Source organism: Girardinichthys multiradiatus, chromosome 11 (assembly GCF_021462225.1).
Source record: "Girardinichthys multiradiatus isolate DD_20200921_A chromosome 11, DD_fGirMul_XY1, whole genome shotgun sequence".
Lineage (NCBI taxonomy): Eukaryota > Metazoa > Chordata > Actinopteri > Cyprinodontiformes > Goodeidae > Girardinichthys > Girardinichthys multiradiatus.
The window spans coordinates 15,132,753-15,147,312 of record NC_061804.1 but is presented as its reverse complement, the minus strand read 5'-3'; the positions used below and the strand labels follow the sequence as shown (position 1 = coordinate 15,147,312).

The 14,560-nt window shown below is 40.1% G+C and overlaps 1 protein-coding gene across 2 annotated transcripts in view; it reads left to right on the top strand.

The window, feature by feature from the left end:
- Positions 1-14,560, top strand: part of LOC124876343 (gamma-aminobutyric acid receptor subunit beta-2-like) — a 99,555-nt gene that overhangs the window by 77,304 nt on the left and 7,691 nt on the right. For both annotated transcript variants that reach the window (XM_047379014.1, XM_047379013.1), the window contains 4 exons: positions 8,002-8,139; positions 9,388-9,540; positions 11,163-11,407; positions 12,721-12,861. In XM_047379014.1, the coding sequence (XP_047234970.1) occupies positions 8,002-8,139; positions 9,388-9,540; positions 11,163-11,407; positions 12,721-12,861 (677 nt within the window). The remainder of the gene's footprint in view (positions 1-8,001; positions 8,140-9,387; positions 9,541-11,162; positions 11,408-12,720; positions 12,862-14,560) is intronic.

The following is a 14,560-nucleotide window of genomic DNA, read 5'->3' as shown; positions in this document are numbered from 1 at the left end:
CTCTGAAGGAAAGATCTCTCACTGCACATGGTCCCTACTCTTCACACACACACTAGGATCATGACAATATGTGCAAAGGTCCAGATTCCTGAGCACCTTTACCACTACAAGACATTTTCCTTACTTAGTATTAATTCACTCTTGAAAATGGAGCATTGGGGGCACAGCGGTGGCCTTTGGGTAGAGCGTGTGACCCACGTACGGACACTACTGTCTTAGATTAATGTGTCACAGCTTCGAGTTCTCTCTCTGTACCCCATTTCCTTTCGGTAAACTTACAAAATAAAGACCACTAGTGGCAGAAGAAATAAAATGGAGCATTGTACATTTACAATAATTTTTGGCTTTGTGTTGTAAAATGGCGATTAGTGCCCTAGTGCAGTTACAAAATTAGTCATGGCAGAATGCAAGCACAAACTGTGTCAAGCTTAAAGATCCAGTATTCACATGGTTATAAGATTATTTCAGTCTAACCTCAAGTGTACAAATGTGTGTTATTACAACTGAGCCTTTCTTACGCTAATAATTAAAAATAAGCCATTGAAAATCCTGGTAATGTGGTGTTTTCATTAAAGATTTAATAAATAAAAAAAAAGAAACAGCAAGTGTGCCCAGTCCCTAATGGGTTGATATAAGAAGAAATCGCATCCTCCAGTGTTTGTTGGGAATTGGGAGCGTTCGTTCCTGTGCTTGCCCACCAGAGGTCCTCCTGGAGCTTCTTTTAACTATCTACAGGTGTTGCTGATCTTCGGCTGATTGGCCTTACCTGGGAGGAGTACTTAGGAGCCTGCCACCAGTCCTTCAGCTCCTGAGTATTGTTGCCATAGTGGTAAACACCAAGCCAGAGAAACTTTGCCAGTCTGTTTTTGGCTTTTGCTAATCCTGTTTTTCTTTCCCTGCTTCCTGTTAGAAACTTGTGAGGTGCGGGCTGTTACCTACGGAGCTGGACTCGGACATTCTACACCTTCTACTGCTGTTTGTGTGTTTGGATTATTCATCTCTGACTGTGGCTCGGTTCCTAACTTTCCTAACACCTGCCTCTGGACCGAACATTGGACAAGCTATTTGGATTGCTTGACTCCCAAGCCCAGTGGTATGACCCTCCTGAATTTCTCTGCTCAAGTGATCAAGTAAGCAAAACCTCTGGAGCTAAATGGATGTACTTCCACCCCAAATCTGAACTAACTCTTGCCTCTTTCTTCAGTGGACCCGAAGAACCTTCCAACCCTCGTTCCAGTAGAACTCCCATTGTGTGTTTAAATAAACCTTTGAAACTTGTCTGGTCTGAGTGAGTTTTGCATGTGGGTCAAAATAATTCCTAAAACAATGACAGAACACTCAGGCCAACAAGGCCCAGCAGACTCACTCAGGGTTCAAATAGCAGATCAGTATCAATTAATACAGTCGCATGATTCCAAGCTCGGGTCTTTACATGACCAGCTTACCATCACCAATCAAAGTTTGGAACAAATGGCTGGATAAATACAGAGTTTCCTACATAGTCTGCAATCTGGTGCAGTTACTACCTCTGCTCCGCCTAGTGGCGCTATGGCATCCTCAACTTCTCACTCAGTAGCCTTACGTGACGTCACTACCCCCAATCCGGAAAAGTATTCTGGGGAGGTGGATTGTGGAGGTTTTCTCCAGTGTTATCTGGTGTTTAATCGCTCTCCCCACTCCTTCCCTTTTGATGATGCTAGAATTTCTTACATCTTGGCCTTGTTAACCAGAAAAGCATTAAGATGGGAAGAAGCACGTTTTCAAAATCCATCCTGCTTTGGTTGCACTTACAAGGAGTTTATTGAAGAGTTCTGACTAACTTTTTCTACTGTTTCAGATAGTCCTAGCCAATCCTGCCGCCTCCTGACTCTCAAACAGGGGCTAAGACCAGTATCTGAGTTCTCCATTGAGTTTCGAAATCTGGCAACTGCATCCAGCTGGAACCCAGACGCTTTAAAATCAGCGTTCTTTCGAGCACTAAACGAGACGCTAAAGGATGAGTTGACCACCTTAGATGAGCCGGAGGAGTTAAATGATTTAATTGCTTTGGCCACCCGTATTGATAATTGTCTTAGAGAATAGAAGCGGTCTCGCCCTGTTGTTCCTGCCACTGGGAAAAAAGAGAATCAAACTGTTCATAGACCTGCTCACCCCCAACCTCTCTCTAATCTGTCTATGGAGGTTGAACCCATGCAGATGGGACGAGCCCATCTAACCCCTGAAGAGAAACAGAAAAGACGTTCTGCTAACCTCTGCCTATATTGTGGCTTCCCTGAACATTTTTTGGCTACTCGTCCTGTACGGCCAAAAGACCGGGTCCATCAGTAAAAACGGGGAGTCTGACGGACCAGATTTCCTCACCTACTAGTCTCTGTTTAATCCTTCTTGCCAAGCTTTTACTGCATAACGCATAATTTGAACTTACTGCTCTCATTGACTCCGGCTGTGAACGAGACCTCATTGACAGCAAGCTGGTGGATCAATTGGACATTGAAACTGAGGAGCTCTCTATTCCTTTAAGGGCCACTGCTTTAGATGGGAAGGAGTTGCCCTGTATTACCCACCGCACCAGACTGTTACAGCTAATCCTCTCAGGTAACCACAGGGAGGCTATTTCCTTTTATGTTTTTCCCATCTCTCACACATCTATTGTTTTGGGTTTTAGCTGGTTAAACCAACATAATCCTCACCTTGATTGGACTAACTCCACTATTCAATCCTGGTCGTCACATTGTCATTCATCCTGTTTGCAGTCCACTGTTCTTCCAACTCCTACGCCGGCATCCCCTGAAGTGGCGGACCCCTGTGACTTATCTGGCGTACCTACTGAATATCATGATCTGAGCCGAGTTTTCAGTAAACAACAAGCACTATCTCTTCCTCCACATCGTCCCTATGACTGCGCCATCGACCTGCTTCCAGGTGCCCCATTACCCTATAGCAGATTATACCCCATCTCTCACCCAGAACGTCAAACTCTGGAAGACTACATTTCAAATTCCCAGCTGCAGGCCTCATTCACCATTCCTCTTCTCCTCTTGGGGCAGGTTTGTTTTTTGTGAGTAAGAAAGACGGGTCTCACAGTCCATGTATTGACTACAGGGGGTTGAATGCCATAACCATCAAAAATAAATATGCTCTTCCACTCTTATCTGCTGCCTTTGAACCTGTTCAAGGTGCCACAGTTTTTTCCAAACTAGACCTGCGCAATGCATACCACTTAGTGCGCATCTGACAAGGAGATGAGTGGAAAACTGCCTTTAGAACCCCATTAGGTCATTTTGAGTACTTGGTAATGCCTTTTGGCCTTTGCAATGATCCAGGCTCTGGTGAATGATGTCCTCCGAGATTTTCTAAACGTTTTCGTTTTTGTTTACCTTGATGATATTCTTATTTTCTCCAAGGATCTGACTGAACACCGGAAACATATTCGACTTGTGCTGGAACGGCTGCTAGAGAACAAATTATTTGTTAAAGCTGAGAAATGTGAGTTTCACAAGTCCACGGTGTCCTTTTTGGCCTTTATCCTGCGCAGTGGTCAGTTGTGTTCCGACCCAGCAAAAATTAAGGCAGTGCTTGAATGGCCCGTACCAGAGTCCAGGAGGCAGCTTCAACGCTTTTTGGGCTTTGCAAACTTTTACCATTGCTTTATTGGGACTTCAGGCGAACGGCTGCCCCCCTTACTTGTCTCACCTCCACCAAAGTAGCTTTTTCCTGGACACCCGAAGCTAACTCCGCCTTTAGAGAGCTAAAGGAAAGATCTGCCAAAGCGTCTATTCTGCTTCAACCTTACTCTTCCAAACAGTTTGTCCCGGAGTTGGATGCTTCAGATTCTGGGGTAGATGCTGTGCTTTCTCAACGTTCAAGTGATGACAACAAACCCCACCCTTGTGCTTATTTCTCCCGCAGACTGTCCCCCACTGAGAGAAATTATGATGTGGGTGATCAAGAGCTGTTAGCCATCAAACTAGCCCTGGAGGAGTGGCGTCACTGGTTGGAGGGCAGGGAACATCTGGTATTGGTCTGGACTGATCACAAGAACCTCTCCTACCTTCAGTCAGCCAAGCGTCTGAACCCACGCCAGTCCCGTTGGTCCCTATTCTTCTCCCGGTTTAACCTCACCATCTCATACTGTTCTGGAACTAAAAATATCAAGCCTGATGCCTTGTCCCGACAGTACTCACCTGACGTCACAAGTGAGGATCCTGTCTCAATTCTCCCTCCTAGCTGCAAAATCAGCTCCGTTACCTGGGAGATTGAACAATTGGTCACACAGGCGTTACTTTCTCACCCTGGTCCTGACAGCTGTCCTCCAAACAGGACTTTTGTTCCTGAATCCGTTCGTCCCCGCCTGATTCAATGGTTTCACAACAAGTTTTCTGCACATCCTGGTTTGTCCCGCACCATTGCCCTGATCTTACGTTGTTTCTGGTGGCCTACTTTACATAAGAACGTTAAGAGCTATGTGGGGGCTTGTTCTACCTGTGCCCAAAGTAAACCGTCTCACCACCCTCCTGCTGGTCTCCTGCAACCTTTACCTATTCCCATGAGACCATGGTCCCACAGAGCTTTGGACTTTGTTACTGGGTTACCCCCCTCTCGTGGAATGACAACTATTCTGACCATAGTGGATAGATTCTCCAAATCATGCCAATCTTATTCCATTAAAGAAACGTCCATCAGCACTCCAGACTGCTCGGCTACTTGTCCGTCATGTGTTCCATCTGCATGGAATCCCACAAGAGATCCTTTCAGACTGAGGCCCTCAGTTCACCTCACAGGTTTGGAAGCAGTTTTGTCTCGCCTTAAATGCTAGAGTTGCTCTCTCCTCAGGTTACCATCCTCAAACTAATTGTCAAACCAAGAGAATGAACCAAGAACTGGAATTCATGCTCAGATGTCTAACTACTACCAGTCCTACCAGCTGGAGTGAGTATCTTCCGTGGGATGAATATGCACAATACACATGTTTCTTCTGCCACAGGATTGTCCCCATTCGAGGTTTCCCTTGATTACCAGCCCCCATTGTTTCCAGATGATGAGAAGGAGATCTCTGTTCCTTGAGTCCAACACCACATACGTCGCTGTAAAAGAGTGTGGGCCAATGCTGTGGCCACCCTTCACCGCACTGTGGAGCAGAACTGCCGTTTTGCTGATTGGCATAGGGTCCCGGCACCTGAATATACCCCTGGATGGAAGGTATGGCTATGTGCTCGTGATGTTCCTCCGAAATCCTTGTCCAAGAAATTAGCACCACGTTACATTGGACCCTACGTTATAATAATAATAATTAAAAATAAGCCATTGAAAATCCTGGTAATGTGGTGTTTTCATTAAAGATTTAATAAAAAAAAAAAAAGAAACAGCAAGTGTGCCCAGTCCCTAATGGGTTGATATAAGAAGAAATCGCATCCTCCAGTGTTTGTTGGGAATTGGGAGTGTTCGTTCCTGTACTTGTCCACCAGAAGTCCTCCTGGAGCTTCTTTTAACTATCTACAGGTGTTGCAGATCTTTGGCTGATTGGCCTTACCTGGGAGGAGTACTTAGGAGCCTGCTACCAGTCCTTCAGCGCCTGAGTGTTGTTGCCCTAGTGGTAAACACCAAGCCAGAGAAACTAATCCTGTTTTTCTTTCCCTGCTCCCTGTTAGAAACCTGTGAGGTGTGGGCTGTTACCTACGGAGCTGGACTCGGACATTCTACACCTTCTACTGCTGTTTGTGTATTTGGATTATTCATCTCTGACTGTGGCTCGGTTCCTAACTTTCCTAACACCTGCCTCTGTGAGAATTCTGGACCGAACATTGGACAAGCTATTTGGATTGCTTGACTCCCAAGCCCAGTGGTATGACCCTCCTGAATTTCTCTGCTCAAGTGATAAAGTAACCAAAACTTCTGGAGCTATATGGATGTATTTCCACCCCAGATCTGAACTAACTCTTGCCTCTTTCTTCAGTGGACCCGAAGAACCTTCCAACCCTTGTTCCAGTAGAACTCTCCTTGTGTGTTTGAATAAACCTTTGAAACTTGTCTGGTCTCCTGAGTGAGTTTTGCATGTGGGTCAAAATAATTCCTAAAACAATGACAGTTTTAATTGTGAACATATTTTAAAGCAGCTAAAATCAAGTTGTTGATTAAAGACACTGGAATCCTGGACGGAGTTAAAAGGTTTTTGTTGTCTGAATCATTCATTCAAGATTCATTTTCTGCTCTTCTTTTAGATGCTTTGGAGGGAAAGGGATTTGGATACTCTCAGTTGTTTTAAATGTAAGGCAAACATTTTTCCAATGCCTTGTTGGGAGAGCAGTACATGTGTAATTCAAAATAATAGTCCTGTCCTCAGTTATACCTATACTACAACTGTTTTAGTTTAAAATAAAATGGTGAGCCTGTCTTCTAAAAAGTAAATCAAATCTGGTGTCCTTTGTCTTCTTGCATTCCTTGAGACCAGAGTTTGAAGGCAAGTCGGTTGACTTGAAAACTGAACCGGAGCGTAAAAGCAATGAATCATTTGATTTTAATTAATCAAGGAAAAATGCAAGGGGAAAAGTTTTGATTTTTTAATTTTACATATTATGACTCTGGAGTATATGTTCTCAATATTTATAGATCCTTTCTATGTTCCCTCTTGTGATTTATGTCACCACTAATTTGACAAAAATGAAATCAAATGATACTTAAGTTTGGTTCTTAATAATAAACCAAAAATATTGGTATTTAATGTTTTAGGAACTAAAAAAGTCAGTGAGTTAAAATTGAAAATCCAGTGTTTACTTTGGTTCAGGTCTTTGGAGTGTTGTTTCCTAAAATTTGTTTCAGCAATCAATCTCTTACGAGCAAACAGCCATCTGAGCCCTCTGAGTTTAAATAAACAGAAGTTTTCACTTATAATTTGAGCAAATGGCCATCAAAATTTGCCAAATTCTAACAAAGACGTCTGCCCTCCTAAAGTAACTTTAATCTAAAAATGTTTCACAGCATTTCATTTAACACTACATGTCAATTCAGAGCAAAACAGTCTTCACTGTAAATAATCATAACAAAACAACTACAAAATAGAGATTGCAACAACTGGTTATTCCTTTTTAAGACTGTATTTGAATTAAAGAGGACTAAATCCCCTTTAAAATTGTCCCCACTCTGAGAAGCAATTGGTTTAACTGTACAGTCCCAACGTCTATCCCCAAGAAGAAGACTCCAAGTGTCTTCTACACGTATTTTACAGCTCAGATACTAAGTGCTCATTAACTTAAAAACATAGAAAACCACTTCATTTAACAAAAAATTTATTTTTTAGTCAATCACCACACTTTTCAAGTAGATAAGCATCACTCAAAATTTCAAGACAGATTTCTGAGTTTTGTAAAGATTTAACCTTCCAATACTAATACTGGCAGACTATGATTTCTCTTCAGAAACTATAATATGAGCTTTTATAAAACAGGACAAAAAGCAGTGGCTGTGAAACCTTTCACTAACATTTTACAACAAAGACGAAATGATTGCAAACTACACCTTTTAAATGGTCTTTAGCTTCTTATATATTTGATTAGCAAGTTTAGTGTGACTAGCACTACACAAACAGGAGGCTCCATGTTCATATTATGAAGAATTCAGAGCCTTACTTCAACTAACAGAAAGAGGTTGAAAGTTTATAAGGCTAAAACAGAGCAACATTGCAGTACTCCATTAAGCCTTCCTGTTACCTGCTGAAAGTATCCCTCTGTCTTTCTCACTCTATCCTCTGACCTTAATTTGACTTCATTCTGACTCACTGATACTGAAATAGCTAAATGTGCCCTTTGTGTTCTTTTCACAGTAGCAACATTTCTAATGTAGGTGACCCATTACTAAATACCGTCCTCTTAACATAATCAAACATGATAATAGTTGCTGACTATACTGTGCTAAAAGAGCCATGTAAGGAACTACACAAGTAAAAGGTGGCCCGTATTTATGAAAAAATAAACGTTTATTCCCAGGGATGTTTGTCCTCTCTCTCAGATGGTTACACCACTGATGACATTGAATTCTACTGGCGAGGAGGAGATAATGCTGTGACAGGGGTGGACAAGATTGAACTTCCCCAGTTCTCCATTGTGGATCATAAGCTCATCTCAAAGAATGTTGTCTTCTCCACAGGTAATTTTCATGCACCTATTTCACATTATATACCATTTTAAAAGTACATGTTTGTTTTCAAGCTTCAACTTCTAGTATAAATAGAAGCTTACAATAATTTCTAGAGTTTCAAATTGTCATGCAAATGCAACATACAGTACCTCTGAATGCAGCTCAATTGTGAAGGAAAAAAACTTAGTCAGTTATTTAGCAATAATGAAAATCAACATAAAAAATCAGAACCAATGACATATTAATCTTTTATGCATATACATATCGATGGATTTGCTGTGTAGTTTAACATTTTCTGAGGTCAGTGGTTCTATTGAATGTATTGTCAAGTGTATTTAATTTTTTATGTACTATTTTATTGTAGTATTGTGTATATTATCACAATTGTATAATTGTGTATATCAGTTGAATGTAGAAAATGACTGTGAGAGCTTGTTTTGTTTGTAGAAGTTTCAAATTCCTTAAGTCTATTAATAGCCTAAAAGTCAGTGCAGAATGCACAATGTTTGTGTCACTACAAAATATGGAAATGAAAAAATATTTACCCAAGTGTATCTTTGCAAACTATTTGGTGTATTCAGAGACATGGCAGATGGGAAACCCCCTTTAAACAAGATTCTACTGCTAAATGGGTGGGATCAACCTTGTAAGTCACAGAAAAGCAAACATCAGCACATTTAGCCTGGCATATACCCAACATGTTGAATGAGTGTCATGTTTCACTTCAAGGATAAGCTGCGTCACTGTCAACCTAATGAATGAGCCATATGTCCCTTAAAACCCAGAGGCATTGTCTTCTGCAACTTGTCCTTTATTTCAAATAGTTTAGTGGTCTTCTCCGAGCCTCAGGTTATTAGTGACTGTCTAAAATTGCAGTTCACAGTTGTGCAATATTTGGAGGTTGCTGTTGGACATTTGTGTTTTGCATATGTGTTTGTGCATCATTTAAATAAGTGAATACAATGGTACAATACTTGATTCTGACCAAAATGGGATTCCTTTTTTTATGTTGATATTCGAAAGGTCCGAATACTGTATCATAGCTCCTGCAGCATATCCAAAGTCCTATGGTGGGGTTGCAGTCTGTTCTCACTGGTGGCCAATCCATGAAATATGATGTCTGATGCTCCCTGAACCACTTTTTCAACATATATTTATAGCTAGACATGCATATATGTGGATGGTATCATGAAAATTATACACATTACAGTATTAATATTATTTTTTACACATTAACCACTTTTCTCACCTGACCAGGCTCTTATCCACGTCTTTCCTTGAGTTTCAAGCTAAAGAGGAATATTGGATATTTCATCCTGCAGACATACATGCCTTCTATCCTCATCACCATACTCTCATGGGTTTCTTTCTGGATCAACTATGATGCCTCTGCAGCCAGGGTGGCTCTAGGTGAGTACATACAGGGAATATTATATGGACTGATGATAACATTAGCTTTTCTTAAGCTTCAAATTGTTGCATATTATATAAAATTATGAAGGTAAAAATTTTACTGCAGTATCCTTCAACTCAGATGCACTTTTAGGGGCTCCAATAGTCACAATTGTACAACTTCAAGTTTCCTTAAATTTAAACCATCCCCATTTTGGAAATCCAGCGTAGGCTTGTTTTCCAGTTTTGCATTTATCAGAAGCTTCCTTTTCTATCACAAACCTCCATTCAGCTTGCTTCATCCTCAATCTGCCAGTTTAGTCGGCAGGGCAATTTTACTGATTGACAACTGAGATGAATTTAGTGATCCTGCGGGAAGGCATACGTGGGATGGAAAACAAAAAACAAAACAAAAGGTAATGCTCTGTAATGCAGGCAGGTCAACAGTGTTGGGAAATATTCGGTCATGCTCCTTTCCTCACTGGATTTAGGAACCACTTTACTCTGACATGATTTCGGGTCATTAAAGTGGATGTGTAAAAGCTGAATCACCTGGTTGCCGTGTCCAAAAGTCCTTTGTTATTATTGCTAAGCCTTTACAAAATCTGTGTGGAACATTGCTTCACTCTTTTATAAACACAGGTCAACACTGTGGCAGTTGAACATGAAAAAAAACAAAACAAAAAAAACTGTTCTCTTAATAAAAAATAGCATTTTTGTTTGTTTTAAAAAGCTGCTGTCTGTGGGAGGAATTTTTATGGTGTTTTAGGAGCTCTAAGCTTAATTTTCTGCCTCTAGCATGCCTCTAGCATGATCTCTTGTATTTTCATCTTTCAAGATTGTCTAAGAGAAATGGGAACCTGTCCCATAATACTTTTACTCTAAGGAAACAGGGAAAAAAAGAACTACAAATTAAAGGTTCCTAGACAAAATTAAAATGTCAAGAAGAAAATTATAACACCATGTATTTTATATGAATTGTTGGGGGTTTGAATGATTGAGACATTGCTGATTTTGGTTAAAATGATATTGTCTTTAAGTTGAATATTTTCTTATTGAAATGTGCATAAATCAAAGGTTGTATTTTCAAAGAAATAACTCAATGTCAGAAAAAAAATCTATTTTACACTATTTACACGTACGCACTGTAATTCCTATATACAACCCTGTTGACTGACCACTAGCAGCGCTGTAAATCAGAAAGACACCAAAAATGAGAAAATAATTCAAAGAAACTACTACATATTAAACATGGCCTGTCAGACACCAGAAACCTTCAAAAAATAAACAGAATAAAAGTTGACATATAAATTTCAATTCACTGCACCACTTCCAGCTTGAGTGCTTTATCTTGTCTCTCAGAGTGTATTAAAATGACTTTGGTGTCACTGATCTTGGTAGCTTTTTATAAATGTCTTACCCTCGTTGGTGTCAACAGGACACAATCACTCAGAATAGAAAAAGTGAGTAGGTGTACTCTTACAAAAAAGAATGTATTTTTTGTTGTTCATCTCTGAAGTACTTTTATATAAAATTATTTCAATTTAATCGTGACATGCAGTTTAAAAAAAAATCACAAAAACGAATGCTTTAGTGCTAGTTTTTGTGCTTTATGCTATGAAATTATTCTTCTTCACCAGGTATAACCACGGTGCTCACCATGACAACCATTAACACCCACCTGAGAGAAACCCTTCCCAAAATCCCTTATGTCAAGGCCATAGACATGTACCTCATGGGCTGCTTTGTGTTTGTCTTCCTGGCTCTGCTCGAGTATGCACTGGTGAACTACATCTTCTTTGGCCAGGGTCCTCAGCGTCAGAAAAAGGCTGCTGAGAAGATAGCAACAGCAAACAATGAAAAGATGAGGATGGATCCAAATAAGGTGAAATCTTACTAAGATTTACTGGTGTGTTTTGTGTTGGTAACATGTTGCAGGGTCCAGAATAATTTCAGCTTGAGCTGCCAAATCCATGCTTAACAGGTGCTTTAGCTGTAATGGTTTATACCTAACACATCCTGGTGTCCAAATAATTCAGGGTTATACTCATGTGTCTAAGGAACAATTTTTCAGAAGTCCTGGTCTTTGTCTACATTCTCTGTTTAAGTCGGGTCTGAAAAAAGGCTTCTTTTTGGCGAAACCCCCATAAAAGTTACATTTGTGTAGTCTCTTTCTGATTGTAGAGGCATGTTCTTTCACATCTGTAGCAACAGCCTGTTGTGGGTCCTGTGATGAATTTTTAGGGTAGTTGAAGACTTCTTTTAACATCTTGTGGTTTGCTTTCAGGGAAACTTGTTTGCAGCCAGGTCTAGGCATGTTGGCAGTTGTTTTGAATGTCGTCCACTTGTAGACTTTTTTTGTACAGTACAGTTTTGTACAGAATAGATTATTTCAGATGTCTTTAAACCCTGCTTAAATTCCTTACCGGACTCTAGTAACCAGGTTTTGATCTCATCATGGTGTTCACCCTTACCTTAACAGTCAGGCCCACACAAAATTATCAAAGGTTTAAAATTGGACTAACCTCTAAACGCATGCAACGAGTTATTTCAGCCATATTGGAGTGTCCTAAATGATTACTCTTTAGAAATTAAAGGGTTTTAATTACATTACAAAAGTTGTAAAATGTTTTTTCCTCGGTATTTATCGTTTCATTGTATTACTTGAATTTTTCAGTATTGTTAAAGTTCATATCAAATATACATATTTCCTAATATGTTAGACACACAAGGGCCGTCCTATTTTTTTTTTTTTTTTTTCAGATGAATGTATTAGGATTGTAATCGAATTAAGTGGATTGATTTGAATTGAATATGGACCGAATTGGATTCTATAACTGAATTGTTTGTGGACTTGTCTGTAAGGTGACTTGAGATGGCATTTTTTGTAAATTGGCACTATCTAAATAAACTAAACTGAATTTAGACTAACATTATCTCTTAAAGAAAAATGACAAGAGCAAACTAAGTGATATTACAAAGTGTTTTTGATTTAGTTTAGAAAATGTAATACTGTGAATTAAGGCTTACATGAAATAAGAGCACCAGTAAAAACTCCATTCTTTTACAATAGCTTCCAAAATTTAAAACAAGGTTCCTAAACAAAGAAATCTTTTTACTCTGCCATTTTATTTGCCATCATTCAGAATTTTTATTTTCCCATGATGAATTTAGTTTTACTTTGGTATTTCTCCACAGTGGCTGGTGGGAAATGTAGTTGGCAGAGATGATACTCTGTATGCAAGAATGAAATCAAGAGACCTAGCTGGCCATGATTCAATTTGGGAACCGATCTTCATGGATGATGCAGCAATTGGGCTTGGTGATCAAAAGCACAAGGTACAGCAAAATCTGTTTTTATACATACTTGGCATATATAGTATTGACTATGTACACACTGAATCCAAAATACAAAAATGTGCTTATGTCTGAAACCTTGTTAAATATATATATATATATATATATATATATATATATATATACATTTTTGTTTTTGCATGTAGAAGAACTTTGATAACATAGTCTTCATAGTCCTAATGTATAAGGTTCAATTTGTTGATTGACCCACCGTTGCCAACATAAGCAATTGGAATTCTGGTTTTCTCATCTATCTATGAAAACAGTCCTAAACCTTGTGGAAGATATTTACAGATGAAATAAAGTTGCTACTGCTGAGAACAGTGGGTTCATCAACATATTGGACGTTACAGATTAAGAATAGGAAGTCATCAAAGTTCATGTACATGTAAACGTAGACAGCCAAATACGATATAGTGTACATATTTCAATATAATTATAATGTACATATATATACAGGGGTTGGACAATGAAACTGAAACACCTGTCATTTTAGTGTGGGAGGTTTCATGGCTAAATTGGACCAGCCTGGTAGCCAGTCTTCATTGATTGCACATTGCACCAGTAAGAGCAGAGTGTGAAGGTTCAATTAGCAGGGTATGAGCACAGTTTTGCTCAAAATATTGAAATGCACACAACATTATGGGTGGCATACCAGAGTTCAAAATAGGACAAATTGTTGGTGCACGTCTTGCTGGCGCATCTGTGACCAAGACAGCAAGTCTTTGTGATGTATCAAGAGCCACGGTATCCAGGGTAATGCCAGCATACCACCAAGAAGGATGAACCACATCCAACAGGATTAACTGTGGACGCAAGTGGAAGCTGTCTGAAAGGGATGTTCGGGTGCTATCCCGGATTGTATGCAAACAACATAAAACCACGGCTGCCCAAATCACGGCAGAATTAAATGTGCACCTCAACTCTCCTGTTTCCACCAGAACTGTCCATCGGGAGCTCCACAGGGTCAATATACACGGGCTGCTATAGGAAACCTTTGGTCACTCATGCCAATGCCAAACGTCGGTTTCAATGATGCAAAGAGCCCAAATCTTGGGCTGTGGACAATGTGAAACATGTATTGTTCTCTGATGACTCCACCTTTACTGTTTTCCCCACATCCAAGAGAGTTACGGTGTGGAGAAGCCCCAAAGAAGCGTACCACCCAGACTGTTGCATGCCCAGAGTGAAGCATGGGGGTGGATCAGTGATGGTTTGGGCTGCCATATCATGGCATTTCCTTGGCCCAATACTTGTGCTAGATAGGCGTGTCACTGCCAAGGACTACCGAACCATTCTTGAGGACCATGTGCATCCAATGGTTCAAACATTGTATCCTGAAGGCGGTGCCGTGTATCAGGATAACAATGCACCAATACACACAGCAAAACTGGTTCTGAAGATTGGTTTGATGAACATGAAAGTGAAGTTGAACATCTCCCATGGCCTGCACAGTCACCAGATCTAAATATTATTGAGCCACTTTGGGGTGTTTTGGAGGAGCGAGTCCGGAAACATTTTCCTCCACCAGTATCACGTAGTGACCTGGCCACTATCCTGCAAGAAGAATGGCTTAAAATTCCTCTGACCACTGTGCAGGACTTGTATATGTCACTCCCAAGACGAATTGACGCTGTATTGGCCGCAAAAGGAGGCCCTACACCATACTAATAAATTATTG